Below are 20,454 nucleotides of genomic sequence, written 5' to 3'. Positions count from 1 at the left end.
TGTGTCATAAAAAGCAGAGCAGACCAACCACGGGCTGATGGTACACATGAGATTTTAGGATGACTAAATCCATCTTCTGATCATGCTTTGAAAAAGAAAGCTCATGACTCATACAAGCAGTGTGTGTGTGTGCGTGTGTGTGTTTAAACTGTGAAACATAGTCAGCATTCAAGATTCATAAAGGACAATGGTCGAGTATAATCCCTGATGAAAATCAACAAAATGCTGATTAAAGTCACACTTACGCTAAAACCTTTAACTGGAACTCTTCGTGTCCCCAAACCCTGAAATGACTGAGCTCATGAACTCATTGGGAAAGTGTTTACCAAGGTCAGGATAGACTAAGGCTGCGTTCACACTGCAGGCGAAAGCGCATCAAATCCGATGTTTTTGACCCTGTGCGACCCATCTATCCGATCATGGTGTGACAGTGTGAACGGCACAAATCAGATATTTTCTAATCCGATCTGGGGCACTTTCGTATGTGGTGCTGAATCCGATACATATCCGATGTTTCAGAAAGCGACTGCTGTTTGATGGTTATGTCGCATTAAATCCGTCTTTTACGTCACCGACACAAGACAGACGTCGATTATCAGCGCCAGAGAAGACATCGCGAACGCCTCCTGGCCATCCAGTGTAGATGTCAGTGAAACTGTTGGGAAGACAACGTGAACATTTTCTTTGTACTGTATAATCTGCAGATTCTGACAGAAATCTGCAGCTATCCTTTGAAGCACCGCTTCTCTAAAACAGCAATAAGGATCATTATTAGGTTATTTACATTATTATGTAAATAACAAAATAACTTAAAGCAAAAATTGGGAAACGTAAAATCCGAAGTCTTTATATTAACTCATTCACTGCCAGCCATTGGCAGTGAATGAGTTAAATCCATTGACTCATTCACTGCCATTGACGGCTATAGACGTCAATGGCAGTGAATGAGTTAAGGGCCATCAGTCAAACGATACTGTTGCTCTGGGTCTAAACAGAGCGCGTTGTGTGTGACGTCTTCTTTTGTGCATGCGGCTGCTTTGGTTCACACTAGAGCGCGTTTGCTGTCGCATTTTATTTGTAGTGTGAACGAGCAGACAAAAAAATCGGATTTGATCAAAAAATCGGAGTTGAGCATTAAGACCTGCAGTGTGAACGTAGCCTTATATATATACTAAAACTTGCACAGTGGACATCTGGTCTTACTTAAGTCCAAGTCTTGCCCACTGGTGGCTATAGAAAGATGACCCGACTTCTGTCCCCCAGCGCCTAGCTATGGTGGATCTTGAACATGTAAATGGTAATACTGGGAGTTATTTAGGCTTAACAGGATTATGCTGTTTTAAAACATTAGGCAGAGCCAATGTAATTTCCCCTACCTCGGCCTCCTCCGCTCCAGTTAAGTTAAGCTAATCGGCCCCTGGCTCCATGCGCCACTATGAAAGTGGCTTTGACCTTCTCATTATTACACATGTATTAAGATGCATTACATGGTTATTTTGTTGACTGCAAAAGTGTTATTCTGAACATAAAGCACATCCTTTGTCCTAGGCTGTACTCTGTGCCGACCTTTTACCTGTTTGCCAACATGCGCCTGTGTATCCAATCAATCTTGGCAGCTCACTAATGAGAAGTTCACACTGTTGTAATCACACATTCATACTGGACTAGTCAGCGACAGGCTTGTTAGTTTTGTTTATTTGTTCTGCATTGCTAACTAATTAATAAATCAATGTCGTGAGCATTATTAGAGTGGACACTTGCTTACTTTGCTTTGTTACATGTAAATCATGTCCTGACTGGGAACATTGACAGGCAACTTGAGAGTCAGTCATCCTTAAAGACGGTGGCAAACCTTTGCCTGCACATTGTGTTTCCACACCCACAGATTCACACTGCTGTGGTACATTCGTGAGCAGCAGCAGCTTTAATCAATACTTAATAATGATGCGTCTCTGTGTCAGACAGGCCCCTGGTCACCAGCTATGAACAGAGATAAGATGTAAATGGGGAACACACTGCAGGACAATAAGTCCCTTTTCACATGCTGATATTGATCAGGTACCGTGTGGATGTTCTTTGTTGTGTAACAGTGATTATGGATACGAGCGCGGCAGCGACGGGAACTGCAAGCCAGCCTTCTGGTTCAATCCTTCCACCGTGTCCAGGAGCTGCAGCCAAGGCCAGAACTATTTCAACAGCACGGGGTAAGCACTGTGGGATTTAGTACTAATTCACATTTAAAAGAATATAGTACAGTATGCTGCGCACATTTATGTAAAATGTTTTTGTGAACAAACAGGTCTTTGCAGAGGACTTTTCCACAGTGGGATGTGTTTTCATATCAGATAGGGATCATAGATTTAATATGATCAGTGGAGCAGAAAGCCGATGTTCACAATCTGGTCCCAATGTGGGGATTTAAGCTTCGGCTTATCCTCATAAACATGTCCAGGAAAGAGCTTTGAAATCAGTAACATTAACCTTAATCCTACCAACTCTGGTGCTCACAGGACCCAGAGGCAAACCATTCATTATATTTCACAGGTGCTTTATTCGAAATGTTTTATGTCTTGTTACATGTCAGTCAGTTGGTTTCTAATGACTTCTTGTCTCTGTTTTCTGTTGCTGTTTTAATTTGGGACTATGCAGCTTTAATAGATGAAGCTGTTTATTGGGGTCATGTTTGTCACAGGTCATAAACTGTTGGTGAGTTTGGGGTCCACTCTCTGTCATTTTAGAGGATAACTGCAAAGGGAATTTCTCCTCATTTTCCAAAAGGTGATTTTATTAAAACTATAAAGAGAGACAAAGAAAGGCACTATCAGATCTGCAGCTAGAACACGATAATTTAGGTTATAGCAGCAAAACCTTTGAGGTCAGTGAAGCACGGGTCGGTTTTACTGCTCGTACACTTTCTCTCCCAGAAGAAGATTGTTTTATTCTTTAATTCAAAAAAACCACTGACCGTAAACATCCTCTGGACATGCAGAGGACGACTAGTGGATATACTGGACAAAGGATTTTGAAATTGAAGCTGCGAGGCAGAATGAAAAGAGGAAGGCCTCGGAGAAGAGACATTGATGTATTGAAGGAGAATATGGAGAGAGTTGGATCGACAAAAGAGGATGCAAGAGACAGGGTGAGATCAAGGCGGATAATCCACTGCACTGAAAGAAGAAGGATGTTTCACAGTTATTGTGTGAGGTTACTAAACGCCACCAATCAATCAGTGAATACTGACCATATCTGGTCAATTGATGATTGAGACCAGGGTAGTAATTTGGCAGATCCTTAAATGGAAAACCACTGCAATATATCCTGTTCATGTTCAAATACTTCAATTGGGAAAAGTCGTATATTTGCATTTTTGACGTGATCTTACATTTTCCATTACAATCCATTTTTCTTTGTTATGTCACAGAGATGTGACCTTTTTGTTAGTTTGGAGGCGCCCCGGGGACCGACACCTTGCAAAGCTTAATCACAGTGGGAGTGTTTTATTCACTGCCACTATGATTAAGCTTCCATGGTGTCTCAGCCTTTGACACAGCTTGTGTTGTCAGTTGTCATCCTGTCTGGGAGCCTGTTCAGACACAACAGCTGTGCTCTGTTTAGTTCAACAAAATTCTCTGTAAAGCTCGTGCAGCATAGAGGGATAAAATACTTTTCTTTCCCAAGGTACCGCAAAGTGGTGCTGAACAACTGCACGAAAGGAGTGAAGGAATTGTACACACCCAGAAAGCAGCAGTGTCCCAACAGACCCCCGAAAGGACTCTTGCTGACCACCAAAGATGGCAAACTCACTGCCAGCCTGGGCAGCAATGTCACCTTCATGGTGCATTTGGATGAGGTGAGAACAAATACATCTACATTTAGCTACAGACCTGTCAACTTCAACGCTAATTTATTTACCTCAGTTTTTGCTTAAAGCTGCAATAACAGAATTCTGGCCACCAGGGGGCAGAAAAACACATTCATGTGAACTGTTCTGGATACTTAATATCTTTTGAAGTTGCAGTTATAATGAATTTGTATCTGTGCTTTGGACCATATAAGGGATAAAATGTTCCACTTTCTTCACAACTTTAGATAAATTATCTTGTTCTTCTTTAATTAGGTAGGCAATATGCACGCTATATGTTTGAACTCATTATTATGAAGTGAATGTTGATTGCACAGTTCGATATCGTATTCAGTTTGGTTGCCTGTATGACACCCACTTTAACTGGCAGTTCTGTCTGTGAATGGGTGGTGTAAGATTGCTTGGAAAAAACCGATGCTAAATTGAAATAAAAAGTCTGATTATCATAAGAATCCAATAAAGGTCAGTAAAGGAAGACCTTTAGAGAGAGCTCCGGTAAAGATTTAAAAAGCAACGCTGTGCTGACAGTGTTGCTACTTGCTCACCACAAAAATGCTAAAAAATACAAAACAATGCAGAATTATTATCCAGAAACAACCAGATATGTTTAAACAGGAAGTGAGCTGCAGCAGTGCTGCAGGGAGGGATGCAAATCAAAGTTTTTTTATTGAAACTGTAAATTCAAAGTTTCATAATGTTGTATATTGAACACATTTGTTTTTCATCAAATTGCATCAAGCAGCAAGTCGCTTCACAACATGGCGCACTTCGTCACAGAGCTGCTACGTTAACCGTATCGAGAAAGTGCATTTCAACCAGACACGACTGCAGTTCATATTAATGGTCAACTCTCATACTACAGTGATTCTTTTGTTTTGAACCACATCTATTATTTGCTCTCTCGATTTGTCTACATATCAACTTACATAAAATTTTAAATTCATTGTTTTTCTTGTTTGTTTGTTTTTTAAATTAAATCATTGATTTCCAAAATTATATATACAGTAATGAAAAAGTTTGGTGAATTATTTAGAGGACTCTAACTGACATGGTGTGAAAAACTAAGTACACTCCCTGCACTTAGACAACGCCACAATCTTTCCTGGAACAAAGGTCTCTGAGAATTCACCCCAAGGTCATATTGTATTATAATCAGAGAAATTCAAAAGACTCGATTATATTAAATGTTGAAGTTTAAGAAAGTGCAATTAGAAGAATACTGAGTGAGTGTGGCTTGTTTGGAAGGGTTGAGAAAGCTTCTTCTCTAAAGAGAACATGGCAGCTAACGTGTTTGGCCATGACAAACACAGCATATCAGCACCTCATACTAACTGTGATTGCAGCCATGGGGGGCGGGTGATTTGGGCTTGTTTTGTAACCACAGGACCCGGGTACCTTTCAGTCACTGAGTTGAGCCCATGAACTATGCAGTATTCACGAGTTAAATGGGAGGCAATCTGCTGTGGCAGGACCTTAAGAGAGCTGCACATAAATGAGTGCCTGCAAATCTCAATGAACTGAAGTAATGTTTTAAAGTGTTCAGAATTTACTGCACAAAGGAGTAGAATAAAGATTATTTCAAGTTATTGCTACTAAATGTGGAATTATTGGGTATACTTCAACCATGACTGTGTATTTTTATAGAGTAACTTTATCATATGACTTGGTGACAATGCTAACACTCTTAAACTCACACACTGAGCCTTCAGTTGTGCTTTTAACTTCAGCTGCAGTGGTGTAGACCAGCGGCCCCCGACCTTTTTTGCACCACGGACCGGTTTAATGTCTGACAATATTTTCATGGACCGGCCTTTAAGGTGTCGCGGATAAATACAACAAAATAAAATGAAACGACCGAGACAAAAACTGTGGTATTCTGTAAATATAATTGTTACGTTCCCCTGAGGGGTCCAGGCGGTGCGGGGGAAGTAACAAAAAGTGTCCGGGTCAGAAAAAGGAGTCAAGGAGGCAAAAGGGTTAAACTACAGAGTTTTTATTAATACTAACTAAAGGAGACAGACAAGCCGCTATCACCATTTAAAGAAACAAACAAAACTCAAGCGTTAGTCAATAAGTACAAAGTCAAAAAGAGTGCAGCTCACTAGCTGCAAACACTCAGCTAACTAGCTGTAACCACACTAATGACACTCTGGCCCAGAGCTCACCTTTCCCTGGGCTTAAATACTTTTAATTACTGATGTGAGTCAGCTGTGTAAAAGGGAAAGGTGGCACCTCCAGCAGAAGAGGAGTGGGACACGCCCACACAGGCACCTTCAGGAGGAGGCCCTGCCAGGGCCGTAACAATAATAATAAATGCAAATTCACTGTGTAACTTTATTAGGAGCGTCCTCCTGAAATGCACCAACAACACTGAGAGTAACATCCTCCTCTCTGCCCCTTAATGCTCTCTGGTCGCTATGGTAACGCGCAAACATTTCTTTCAAGATAAGACACGACTACAACACGAGAAAAGACCCGGGGGAAACAGAGTTAACGATAACCAGTCCGTGGCCCGGGGGTTGGGGGCCGCTGGTATACAACACAACAATGTCAGTTTTCTTTTTAGCCTAAATGTGCTTACAATGCCTGGATTTACAAATAGTGGCACTAGACACCCGGTGAATTGTGAATCATATGGAATTCCATATTGTGGGATCATTTGGTACATGTGACTTGGGAAACCCAGCATCATAATCGCACTGACGACACAGTTCCTCGTCCACTGGTGAACTAAACTATGTTGAATGGTTGTGCTGAACAGCTGGATGCATCAGTGATTTCTTGTGTTGCTATTTAAAACTCGTGTCCAAATAATATTTTATGATGTCAGGACACATAAAGTAAACTGGTGTTTTTATTACTTCCTAGCAAGCAGTAGGACCAGCTGCACTGTAGGCGGGTTTGTTCACTTACTATCGTGCTTCCCTGAAACCCGAAGCACAAATCCTGAAGTACTTTCTAGGAATGTAACTGAATTCTAAACACTCTGAGGTTTAATAGAGTCAAATCCCTCCAAACCTCCCGCGCAGCGTAAGACTTCTGAGTCAGAGGCAGACACAAAGGACCTCACCGGAGACCCTGTTAGTGAGCGAGAGCTGTTGTGTTCAGAGCCAGGTCTGCCACACTGGCTGGTCATGAGGAAACTGCCTCACATGTGTCTCAGGCAGTATATGGTCTGTGGATAATAACTGCAGGCTTTACGGCGTTAGCAACTGGAGTGTTTTCCTGCCACAGCGGGAACAGCTCAAGGTAAGTGCGCGTCCCCCGGGGTCCGGCCCCAGTTGTCATATTACTGCGTGATAAGTTGAGGAATGGACGCCTGTTTTCTTTCATAAAGAGTGGATTTCTGTGATGGAAAGAGGAGGGGGACAGGATGCGATAAAAGAGAAGAAGAGAAGCGCGGGGGTAAAGAATCCTTGTGGCATCAGCCCTATTTGAGAAAATTCTCAAGATGAATTCAAAGTTTAATTTATATTCATGAAGCTTGCGATGGCTGTATTTCTTGGGAAGAGCAAATGGCATACAATTTTAAATGGGAGAAGACCCTGTGGCTCATATCCATATTTAAAAAGACGGTTAGAAAGAACTAAATAATCAACATGTTTGGGTGGATGATCAGATCCGCATCGCTTCTGATTTTGCATTGTTTAGGCAGCCGTCTACACGTCGCAGTAACTATGTTGAGTTGTCAGCTGTTAGCAGAGTGATTTTTTTGTTCTTAAACTGTTCATGAAGGATTGTTTAAGATTTGTTAAAAAACAAAAAACAGCTCACATTGTCCTGACTTTGAGATAAGTGGGTACTGTGTGCATTCTAATTATTATTACGGAGGACGATTCTTAGAGAACTGCAGGAGTTTGACACAAGTTGCACTTGGCAGCAGCAACATCATGCTAAATGCAGCAGGTACAAAGCTCATTTTAACTGGGATATGAAGATTAACATTAAACAGGCCACTTAAGAGCTATTTTTACTTTTTGACACATTTCAGGTCAGCCTGATCTAAAAATATCTTTAATTAATTAATTATTAGTCAGTTATTTATTAAAAATCCCCACGTGAATACTTTAAACCCACAAACTAGGGCTGCCCTAAAGGATACACTATTTCATCCTCCTGTTTGACTGTAATTAGGATCATTGCAGATAATCATTATGTTGCATTCAGTGAGGACTAGAACAAGTGACAGTCTTCTTGCAACCAGGGAAGTCTCCCTCTGTTGGCCATTAGGAAGAATGCAGGTTTAAGGTTGTATTGAATTGGCTTCCCTTGTCAGACGTGGAAGCTATGTCTAATTTTTTGTCCACTGTGTTGTTCGAAAATAAACAATTTCTATCTGCAGCGATCTCATTGATTACCATCTTCTGAAAAGGCTGGACATTTATGGGCCTTCACCCACACAATCACAAACAACAGTCTACATACCTTCACTCAAACCTTCAAAAACTCAGCACTTTTTTTAGTCCGATGATTCCAGCTGCTGCTTTTGGTTTCATGGTGCTCCAGATGTTTTCAGCTGGTTAGGGGTCTGGACTCCACAGCATGTCTTTATCCTGTCTTCCTTCTCTCACCCCAAACGGTCACAGCAGATGGCCCCGCCCCTCCCTGAGCCTGGTTCTGCTGCAGGTTTCTTCCGGTTAAAAGGGAGTTTTTCCTTCCCACTGTCGCCAAAGTGCTTGCTCATAGGGGGTCATATGATTGTTGGGTTCTTCTCTGTATGTGTTATTGTAGGGGCTACCTTACAATATAAAGCGCCTTGAGACAACTGTTGTTGTGATTTGGCGCTGGATAAATAAAATTGAATTGAATTGAACTGAAATGACTGCAGGCTGGCCAGTTCAGCACCCAGATGCTTACACAGCTACAAAGCCATGCTGCTGGAATAGACGCAGTATGAGGTATAATACTTCCCAAAAAAGAGGTTTCACAGACAGGATCACATGTTGCTCTAAAACCTTTTAGCATTGATGATACCTTTCCAGATGTGCAAGATGTCCGTTCCATAGGCAGTGATGCACTCATACCATCAGAGATGCAGCCTTATGAACTACCACTCTTAGCAAGCCAGATGGCCCCTCTCTACTCGAGTCTGGAGCCTGTGGCTTCCATGTTTTCCAAAAGGAATCATACATTTCAATTTGTCTGACCACAGAGCAGTTTTCCACTTTTCCTCAGTTCGTTTTAAATGAGCTTTGGCCCAGAGAAGTTGGCAGTATTTCTGGCTCATGTTCACATAGGGCTTCTTCATTGCATGATGGACCTTTAACCTGCATTTGTGGATGGCACAGTGAATTTGTTCACAGGAAAGGATTTGTGGAAGTGCTCCTGAGCCCATGCAGTGCCCCCCCCGAGGGCATCAAGATCACAGGCATCCAATATTGATTTTCAACCTTGTCCCTTACAGACAGATTTCCAGAGATTCTCTGAAAACGATGAGATATCCAAATAGTTTTATACTAAGGAACACTGGTCTGAAATTGTTCCATCATTTTTAGATGCAGTTTGTTGCTTCCTTCCATCTTTGCTTCTGAGAAACAGTCTGTGTTCTCTTCATACCCAGTCTAGTTACTAAGCTGTTGCCAGCTAATCTAATTAGTTGTGAAACGTTCATCCAGCAAAGTACCACTTACTTTCTGAGCCTTTTGTTGACCCTTTCCCAACGTTTTTGAGACGTGTTGCTGCCATCAAATTCAGAACGAGCTAATATTTTTCATGAAATAGTAAAATGTCTCACTTTAATCATTTGATATATTTTCTGTTCTATTGGCAATAAAATGTGGATTTATGAGTTTTACAAATCAGTGCATTTTACACGATATTTTTGGAACTGGGTTCTTTTTGACTGATTAGATTTATAAAACATAGTGTGGCAGATTATATCAGATGGCGGCACAAAGTGAGGACTGACTGGATAAACTGCCATCCCTCTTGGTTGCTGTCATGAATCAGATTTGGCTTCAGTTTTCCGACCCAGGCTTTGCCAGCTCTGTGCTTAAGTTGGAGAGGACAGATTGGTGACAGCATGCGTTAGAGAGCCACTGTTTTCAGTTTCATTGTTTCCTTTAACTGCTTAGGTTGTGTTGCAGCTTTCTAATTGCCCCCATAAGATATAAAAACTTGAAACTCTGTGTCAGCTTGATATAAAGTTTTAGTTTCGTCCTTGGTTACTGTATTGATGTATCCATCACTACATTACAAAAAGTTCAATTCTCACCAAAAGTGGCTTTCAGTGATCACACTGTGTTTCCTTCTGGGTTAATATAATCTCCTTGTGATCTGCCTAACACTTGTTTTGTCAGTCTGAATTTTTATCAGCCACTTCTCTGTTTCACAATCGTGTCACATTTGGGAGAAAATGTTCTACGGTTGTTCTCGCTCATGTTATCTTTTTGCAAAATCCATTTCTGCCCCAGTGGAAAAGCCAGATGAATCTCCTGCCTACAAACATTGTGAATATCGAACATGACAGCCACGACTACTGAGGATTTCCAGCTAAAATATTAACTGCAGTGCTCATGTGTAGTCACAACAATTGGAGTACTTGCCCTGACTTGTTTAGCTAGTATCAAAAAATACACATTCAACAACAATCTGTGTAATGATCTCCATACGTATAAATATGTAAAATATTAATATGGTAAATAAACCTGCATTCACTGTTTTTGTTTTATTTTTTCTAACCACTTGGGGGCAGCAGAAGAAGTTGCTGTTGTTATAGTAAATAAATTATTCATTTCAGTTGCTCTAATAGTGTTTTACACAAAAACAACACGGACACATTGTCTTCCTGTGTAGAGTTAATTTAATTCAGACTAAGAGAAGATCATGATGACTTGTTCTTGCTCGTATTCGGACCTCTCACAAGCAGACACAATATGCATGACATCCATCACTCGGCATCAGTGATTGGACTGATTGTTGTGCACTTTAATGCTTTTAGTTATCGTTACTGTGAAACAAAGAGCACATGAAGAAATAACCGATCGCTCGCATTATTAGTAGTTTCTGCAACGCCCACGCTAAGAGCATGTTATGCATTACCGTCATTACCAAATGATTTCCATTAACATCGTCTATACAGATTGATTTTAAGGTTGCTTACACAAATAGCAGCTGGATTTATTAGTAGCATCACTTTCAGATTGTATTTCAGGACTAAAATGAATGAATCATTTTTTCTGGAATGATGCTACGATGCTACTGTTCCTTTGTTTAGTCTTTACCAGTTTTATTTATTTAAATAACATTTTATACATTTGGTGCTTTGTGAAACCAAAACAAACCTGAAAGGATTCTTGGAGCTTTGGAGTGACACCTGTCACCTCACAGCTCTGTTTGTAATGTAAAACTCCATCGCTCCTCGCAGTCGTCCCTGCTGTAATCAGTTTAGCAATATTTTCTATTTAACTGGCATTTTTAGAATTTGTCCAGTCTTATTATTACAGTGCAAACATGAATCCACTGTAGGAGGAACATGACGTGCACTCTGCTGTCAGAAATAGCCTGGGCGATGTTCCAAAACGCTTCACAGCTTTTATTGTCACACAGCACGCTGATACTGTAGATTCAGGTCTGACACACACCTGAACAAATGCCGGTCTCATGTATCCAAACCCCTGTCCACATACAGCAGCTGTTTCAGTGCAAACCCAGTCTCAGGGTTCCAGCCATGATGTGTTTGGATTTGCTCAACCCTGAGAGATACACGAACACAAAGAGTGACATTTAGAGAGACGGGTCAGCATCGCTCTCATGCAGATTAGTGAATCCCGCTGTGGCTGATACAGCGAGGAGCGTGAACAGAATGGCCAGCAGACGCCGAGAAGAGCTGAGTGACATCAGCACCACAGAGCTCGAGTCTTGTTTGCATGCCAGCTCATTACACTTGGAAACAATACCCGTGCTGTCAAACCCTGTTCTTAGCTTTTCTCTATTCTCTCCAGCCACTTATCACAGATTTCATTTTCCAGACAGAGTGACATGAAAAATGCCCCAAAGCCCACCAAACCTCCTGTGTTTGAACACACGCAAGCACACAAAGGAGTGACTGGTAGAGAGGGATGGAAAGAGCAAAGGAGCAGGAAAGAGAACAATGAATTTATTTGGTTCTAATGTGAGTTTTGGCAGAGCTGGCATGCTAATGCAGTGTTACAAATTAAGATCCCAGTTGTATTGTGCTACAGTGTGCCAAGGGGAGGCTGGGAGTTTGACTTCACAGGCCTGAGAGGATGAGTTCAGGTTTGGTCGCCGTGGCAGCTGGAGCCACCAACACTTGCGCTGTGTGTTTATCCACCGACGGTGCCAGATGTGATTCTCAGAGGAAACCGTGCAGGCAGCGGAAGGATCGCACACCCTGCAAAGGCAAACACGGCGGGATCACAACACAAACTCACATGTGCATACAAAATTTATTTTTCTCCTCTTCTGCTGCACGTGCCACAAAGCAATGAAAATAATTTATATACAGCACTTTTATACAATTCAATATGATTAATATATTAATAAATAAAACTTTGAAGTCATTTCATTCTTGAGTTAACTTGCAACAAATCATCCGCCTGCAAAGATGCTTCGAAGAGCTTTTTTCAACCTTTAATAGCAGAATGTTTATGTGTTTGCTCTGCAAATGAATTCTTTATTTGCTAAATTTGAGCAAATTAAAGAGCATCAATTATTGTTTGGTAAAACTAGTCTTTCTGCTTAACTGGTCAGACAAAGCTTTAGGAAGCAGTGACATGAAGAGAGTAAACACTAGTGCTTAATCTGAGAGAAATGATTCAAAGAACATTTGTGAAACTGTGTCATTAGAAGTAATACTTGGAAGTAAACAGACACAATATAGTGACTGTCCTGTCCTTTTTATGTACTATAAAGCTGTTTTGTGCCAACAATGCAAAGATGAGCAACCTTGTAATCTTGCTGTCGACTTAAGTTATATAAAGTATATCTGTATAAAAAGGCATAGTTAGTGTTTAAGTTAAGAACACGTAAACTAGTTGAAAAGTATCTTCCATCTCTTGTGAACTAAGATCACAAATCACACTGGATTTCCTGACTGAACTTGTTTTGTTTGAATGCTCATGAATCCGTTTCAGGTTTGGAAATAGAAGGTGGTGTTTAAACATCGGGCAGGTGTTGCAGAAGAAGCTAAAGAAAGGCTGACAGCTCTCAAACATACCTGAAACAGTGTTTTGTTGAGGTCAACCTCTGCCTAACTGAGACGTGGATAACTGCTGGTGATTCCAGAACTTTTGCCTTCAGACTGCTGCTCTTTTAATGTCCAACACACATCTGATCGAGGTGGAGGAGTTGCGACCATCTTCAGAAATCGCTACAGGTGTAAACAGGTTTCATTCAAATTTTATTTTTCCAGTTTTGAGCTGTTGCTATTTGAAATAGCCTGTTCTCCCCCTGTACTGTGCAAAATAATATACAGGGCCCCAAAATACAGTAAGGACTTTATAATGGAATTTGCTGCATTTCTGACTGAAGTCACGATAAAATATGACTCCTTTCTTATTGTCAGGGATTTTAATATTCACGTGTGCTGTCTAGAAAAGTGCATGGTTAAAGACTTTTTGAATCTTACTGATTCTTTTAATTTAGTTCGATGTTCTGCACCCACACAACAGTGTGGCCACACTCTCGATCTAGTTTTAGTGCACGCATTGCCTGCTTTTAATCTGAAAGTCTCTGACCCTGTTTTCTCTGATGCCGGTTCTGTTTGACATCTCTTTGTCTAGAAATGGATTCAGGGGGCATGTCCCTGTTCAGCCATCTCGTTTGTTAAATTCTTTCACTGCAGCACAGTTCTCCACCTACTACACTCAGTTCTCTATTCCTGACGCACTCTAAAACGTAGAGGAACTCAGTTCTTGGTTTCATACCTTGGCTATTGTTGCCTCTCTAAAAATCAGGCATCCTAAGACTAAGTTTGAACCCTGGTTGAACGATGAAGCCCGTGCTGTGAGGCCTGAAACCTGGCCTAGATACAAACACTGTTGAAAACTTTAGACCAATATCTAAGCTGCCCTTTTTATCTAAAGTCTTGGAAAAAGTAGCAAGTAACCAATTGATCCCGTACTTGAATGCGCAAAATATTCAGGAGATTTTCCAATCTGGTTTTAAAGCAATGCATAGCACTGAATCAGCACTTTTAAGAATTTTTAATGATATATTTTTATGAGGTGATTCTGGTGAAAGGCTCATCTTACTCGATTTAACTGCTGCATTTGACACTGAAGACGATGAAATTTTAATCTCGCATTTGGAGCAGTGTGTCGGTGTAACAGGTGTGGCTCTGAAATGGTTCAGGTCTTACTTAACAAATCAAACCTTTTCAGTTCACTTAGGAAACTGTGAGTCCTCCCGTGCTCCGCTGTCTCATGGAGTACCGCATGGTTCCATTCTGGGTCCCATCCTGTTTTCACTGTATTTACCTCCCTTGGGCTCAATTTTTAGGAGACACAGACTCTCTTTTCACTGTTATGCAGATGACTGCCAGATTTATGTTCCTCTTAAAAAGAAAGATGTGTCGTCTGTAAATCTTTACAAACATGTCTGGAGGACGTCAAGTCGTGGTTGGCGCTAAACTTTCTTTGTTTTAATGATTCTAAGACTGAAGTAATGGTGTTCAGACCTGCCTCCACTGCTGTTCAGTGTGTTGATTTGCAAACCCTGAAATCATTTTGTAAACCAGAGATTGTTAATCTGGGTTTTAAAATGGATCCTGAACTTAAGCTTGAAAGCCAGATCGGGTCGGTTGTACAGTCTAGTTTCTTTCATCTGAGGCAGCTGGCCAAAATTAAGCACTTTCTGGATTACGGCTGGATTATTATTATTATGGGGTGAGTCGACCTTCTGCTTTTCGACTGCAGCTAGTTCAGAATGCCGCTGCACGTCTTTTAACTGGCACTCGTAGATGCGAGCATATCACCCAGTTTTATATTCACTTCACTGGCTGCCCGTGCAATTTAGGATCCTTTTTAAGCTGCTTTTATTTGTTTTTAAATGTTTGTCCAATGCTGCCCCTCTGTACCTCTCTGAGCTTCTTCATCCATACATACCTTCGTGGTCCCTCAGGTGGGCAGACCAGCTCCTCCTGAGCGTGCCCAGGACTAATCGTAAGCTCAGAGGGGATCGGGCGTTTGCTGTGGCAGCACCAAAACTGTTGATTGACATGTTAGTAGATATCGAGGTCTACAGATTAGTGGATATTGGATCAGTTCTCTTAGTCATCATGTTTGGGTGAAAAGATGTGAAGCAACTTTTCAAACAGCCAGATCATCAGTGCCAGACAGCCTGGTGGGAGCATCGCTGAGGTGGCTTGAGGAGTGCAGCTGGTCAGCTTGATCTGTGGGATTATTTACAGGATCTGCTGCTGACATCTTGCTGCCAGAAATGCTGGGCACTTCCATTCATTCAGCCACTGGGTGTGTCGTATGGCAGCACACAGCAACAAGCATTTCTCTCCTCATTTATGCAAATAGTGAAATTCAATCATGTGACTATTGTCCACGGTCAATCATAATCACCGTTTTTTATTTGGATTATTAGTAGGTTGTTAAAACTTTTATTTCATGTATAATTATTATTGAAGCTCATCTCCTTTTCTTCATCCTAATGGCATCATGGTCATTGTGTACTTCACCAGAAAGGCTCCTGGTCCCCTGGGTGGGGCCTTTCTGCATGAAGTTTGTGTGTGTTCCTTTTGTTTGCATGACTTTCCTCCACGAACTTCAAAGACTTGCATTGTAGGTTAATTATCATCTACTTCACATCGATGGCTATGTGTATGAGCTAAAGCACTTAATGTGTACAGAGACGGACTGTCTTTAAATGAAAATTTAAAGAACTTTGAGGGGTCATTAAATCAGCACAATATAAAAATGTCAGTTGTTCCATTTCATCTTTTATACCTAGGACTTCACCAAAAAACAAGTTCTTTACAAGTGCTTTCAGAACAGACTGAAACGTAAGCCCCTAGAACTTTGAATTTGCCCTCACAAGCATACTTGAAGTGCTTTAGATTAATGAGCTATATTTGGCTTTCATTGAATCCGCCCCATGCCAGCCTTCTCTCCTCAGGGAAGCAGACTCTCCTGACTCACTCACAGCCTGCTTCCCGGCCATGAATTGGATGTGATTGGTCAGTGTTAAAGCGCAAATAACCTCACCTGCTGATACTTTGTTACCATTCTGTGCTATTAGTCTCACAATCTCTTTTAGCACTTTGCACCATGCTGCTGCATAATTGCGTTCTTGCGTCTGGTCAACAAAATGCTGCTTCTCTCAGTGTGCTCATGCACCTTAAGTTTGAGGTATGGTTTAAGATGCCTTTGTTTTGATAAAATCAGATTAAAGCCACACTGTTGTATCTAACTTGTAGTGGCTCCACAGTGTTGCAGTTTATGTGTTTGCCTAGGAAGGGAAATATCCCCTGGTTTGGTCCTGACAGGAGGCACGTGTGTTAGAAATGTTACCTCTGCCTGCATCACTCACATTGTCGTGGCTTCTGTTTTTCCATCTCTTCAGTGCAGCTCTTCCCTGTAAAGCAGCCACATTGCAAAACTCATTTCAGTAAAAGTGTTTGTCTATAGCTTGAAGAAACGCTGGTGTGCTGTGTTTCAGGGGGACTCGCTGCGGACCAACATCCAGCTGGATTTTGGTGACGGCACAGCAGTTTCATACTCCAATCTGAGCTGGACCGAGGAAGGGATCAAGCACGTCTACAAGTCTGCCGGAATATTCCGTGTCACGGCGTTTGCAGAGAACACGCTCGGTTACGACACCACGACACTCTACCTGCACGTCACATGTAAGTGTCCACACTGTCACAAACACAACGCGTGCTGTTGCTTTCAACTGAAATCCTCTCTGAGAAGATGACTGCTGCTGTTCACTCTCTGTTTCATCGACATAAGAGACAAAACTGTCGATGCCGTCATCTGAGTCAACTTTTAGTTTGCACTCAAAGCAGTTAACTTAGTGCCCAGAAGCAGAGTGTTAGTAGACTTTTAATACTTTGTTTGCTTTTCAGGCCACAAAGCATTACTGATAAACACAGATGTGTATGACTACGTCCATGAACATCAGTTAATGATGCGTTTCCTGTCTGTATACAGTGTGTTAAGATAGGAGAATGTTTATAATGTAGGAACAGAATGAGACTTTACAAACTGAACGGTCTGTAAAATCTCATTTTAAAAGCTCTGTTTTATTCTGACCCAGACGTGCTCATATTCTGTTATTGATTTGGTACAATGCACACACATACCCACTAAAGTTGTGTTAGGTAAGATGATAAAATGTTCAGATTTCACCCTCCAGCATGAACAGTAAGGTTGAAAGAAGGTTACACCAGGATGTAGCAAAGAGTTGTTAAAGATGGGTCAGTTTATTGGCACTGGTAAAGGGGTTAAAAAGAGAAATGTACATTTTTGTTGTTAAGAATATAATTTTATGTAAATTCACAAATACTGTTATGTTAAAAGAATATAGAAATTCTAATGTGCTTTTTGGTATTTTGGGCTTCCGGCACACTGTAAATATGTGGTTATGTAGTTGAGGAGTCAGAAGCAACACAGGTTTCTGACCGAGTCCCGCCATGTTAGTATTTATTTATTTATTGTCATTGTCAAGAACAATGAAATTGCGTTTGGGGCTTCCATACAACCCAAAAAAAAGAAGAAAATAATAAATACCCCTTAAAACCCAAGTGTACATATTTAACCCAGTGTGACTCCAATGCAATAAGACAATCCTTAGCAATAATGTTCGTAGAAATTCAGACAAAGACCTGAGAAACATGACAAAATACAACAATGCAACCCATTCAATATTATTGTACTGTGAGATATGATATCAGATATGATAGTTATCTATTTAAGAAAGGGGGGGCAGGAGGGGGAAGAGAATAAAGATATGATGCACCAATGCAGACCAGTTCATTGCTATTAAGAAGTTGGATATGGTTATTGTCCGTGAGAGGGGGGCAGAGAGTTCAGGAGCCTCACAGCCTGTGGATACAGGCTGTTGGCCAGTCTGGATGTTCTGGCCTGTATAGACCTGTACCTTCTCCCTGAGGGCAGCAGATGGAAAAGGTGGCGCGCAGGGTGATGTTGGTCCCGCAGGATACTGTGCACCCTCCTCAGACAGCGAGTGGGGAAGATATTACTGATCTCTGGCAGACTTGTTCCAATAATTCTGCCAGCTTCTTTCACCACCCGCTGGAGTGCTTGCTGATCGGCCTTGGTGCAGCTGGGGAACCACACTAGAAATCCATACGTCAGAACGCTGCTGATGGCACAGTTGTAGAAGTTCAACATCAGAGATCTGGGAATGTGTGCGCTCCGCAGTCTCCTCAGGTAGTAGAGGCGCTGTTGGGCCTTCCGTACAACTGAGGTGATATGGTTGCCCCAGGACAGGTCCTCGGTCACAGTTACCCCCAAGAATTTAAAACTGCTCACCCTCTCCACCGCCTCACTGCCAATGAAGAGAGGCAGATGGTTGTTATGACCCCTCTTCCGGAAATCTACAATGATCTCCTTGGTCTTTTTGGTGTTTAAGACCAAGTTATTGTCGTGGCACCATGACTCTAGTTGTTGCACCTCTGTCCTATAGTTTGTCTCATCATTGTTGGATATAAGTCCGAGCACTGTAGTGTCATCTGCAAACTTAACAATGAGATTGGACGCGCAGGAGGAAATACAGTCATGGGTGAAGAGAGTGTATAGCAGAGGGCTCAGAACACACCCCTGAGGGGCACCGGTGTTGACCACAAGGGTGGAAGAGGTGTTCTTACCCACTCTGACACTCTGTCTACGGTTAGTGAGGAAGTCCACAATCCAGTTGCACAGAGAGGAGTTAAGTCCCAGTTGGTGGAGTTTGGGACGGAGTTTGTATGGCCGGATGGTATTAAAAGCCGAGCTGTAGTCTACAAAGAGGAGCCGTGCATAGGTGTTCCTGTGTTCCAGGTGCTTCAGTAATGTGTGCAGCACTGTGGCGATCGCATCCTCGGTTGACCGGTTCTCCCTGTATGCAAACTGGTGCGAGTCCAGGGATGGTGGAAAAGCAGCTCTGATGTGTTTAATGACCAGTCTCTCCAGGCATTTGGCGGGAATGGGGGTGAGTGCCACAGGTCTGAAATCGTTCAGACATGTGACATTTGACTGTTTTGGGATGGGAACGATGGTTGCTGCTTTGAAACAGGATGGTACCAGTGAACAGGACAACGAGGTGTTATATATAGAGGTGAAGACGTCCGCCAGGTCCGCAGCACAGTCTTTTAGCACCCGGCCCAGCACTCCATCCGGCCCGGCCGCCTTCCTGGTGTTAATGCTCCGGAACACACGCCTCAGCTCATGAGTGCTCAGGACCGGAGCAGGGTCGGTTGAGGGGAGAGGGGACAGGACAGGGTCGGTGTTCTCCCTGTCAAAACGGGCATAAAAGAGATTTAGATCCTCAGCCAGAGTAGAACTGTCGGCTGAGGGTGATGTTAATTTAAACCTTCATTAAACATCTCTTTTGAAAGAAAAGTACCCGGTCTTGCTCGTGTTTCAAATGCCTGTTGCTGGACTGACTTCTAAAGGTGGTACAGAAGAGTGAAACAGAGCCTTTGTTGTATCACATTTGATACATTGGGCATTTTTGGCAACTTTTTTGTTAACAACAATGTTAGTTTTAGACCAAACAAAGAGTTTTGTCAATAACATTTTGAAATTATGGAAGGTATTGATCAGAGAGACAGATCTCAGAAACTCGTATCAAATATGATACAAAGGACATTAAAGGGTTAAGAAGAGAGGTGATGATTAGTGAGCAGCAATCCAACTTCCTGCTGAGAAACAGCACTGCAGATGCAATGTTTGTTTCGACAGTGTTGATGAACAAATGTAGATGACGTCAGAAGAGCCTCACTGTGTATTTGGAGATCAAGAGAAAGCGTATGACAGGGTGCCAAGAGAGAAACTGTGGTACTGCATGAATACGTCAGGAGCAAAGCGCAGAGTATGTGAAGGGCTGCAGGACATGTATGAGAACAGAGGGATGGTGGTGAGGTGTGCAGTGAGTGACAGATGGGTTCAAAGTAGGGGTGGGATTACATCAGGGATGCTCTGAGCCCTGCTTGTTTGCAGTGGGGATGGACAGGCTGACAGATGAGGTCAGGCAGGAGTCTCTGTGGACTCTGATGTTTGCCAAAGACATTGTGGTCTGTAGTGAGAGTAGGGAGCCTGGAGAGGTTGAGGTATGCTCTGGAGAAAAGAGGAATTAAAGGCTGTAGATGCAAGACAGAATAATTCAATTTGATTTGCAAGTCCAAAGACATGCAGCTTGTGGGGATAGGTTAATTGGATAATCCAAATTGCCACTAGGTGTGAATGTGAGTGCGAATGGTTGTCTGTCCCTGTGTGTTGGCCCTGCAACAGACTGGCGACCTGTCCAGGGTTCAGTTTTATTTATATAACGCCAAATAAGGACAACAGTCACCTCAATGTGATATGGATATGTGAGAATGTACATGTGTGAGAATGATGGGGAGACAACTGCAACAGTGGAGATGGATGACCGTCGAAAGCAACGTACAGGAGAGA

At 42.1% G+C, this 20,454-nt stretch overlaps 1 protein-coding gene across 1 annotated transcript in view; it reads left to right on the top strand.

The window, feature by feature from the left end:
- sorcs3a (sortilin related VPS10 domain containing receptor 3a) overlaps positions 1 to 20,454 on the top strand; it is a 244,761-nt gene that overhangs the window by 194,218 nt on the left and 30,089 nt on the right. Inside the window, exons 17-19 of the mRNA XM_085460496.1 lie at positions 2,091 to 2,204; positions 3,679 to 3,850; positions 16,493 to 16,679. Of these exons, the coding sequence (XP_085316622.1) occupies positions 2,091 to 2,204; positions 3,679 to 3,850; positions 16,493 to 16,679 (473 nt within the window). The remainder of the gene's footprint in view (positions 1 to 2,090; positions 2,205 to 3,678; positions 3,851 to 16,492; positions 16,680 to 20,454) is intronic.

Source organism: Copadichromis virginalis, linkage group LG6, assembly GCF_057382275.1.
Source record: "Copadichromis virginalis isolate Kocher_CV1m ecotype Utaka linkage group LG6, C_Virginalis_male_GT1.1, whole genome shotgun sequence".
Classification (NCBI taxonomy): domain Eukaryota; kingdom Metazoa; phylum Chordata; class Actinopteri; order Cichliformes; family Cichlidae; genus Copadichromis; species Copadichromis virginalis.
The sequence above is the reverse complement of the archived record's forward strand: the minus strand, read 5'-3'. Positions and strand labels throughout refer to the sequence as shown.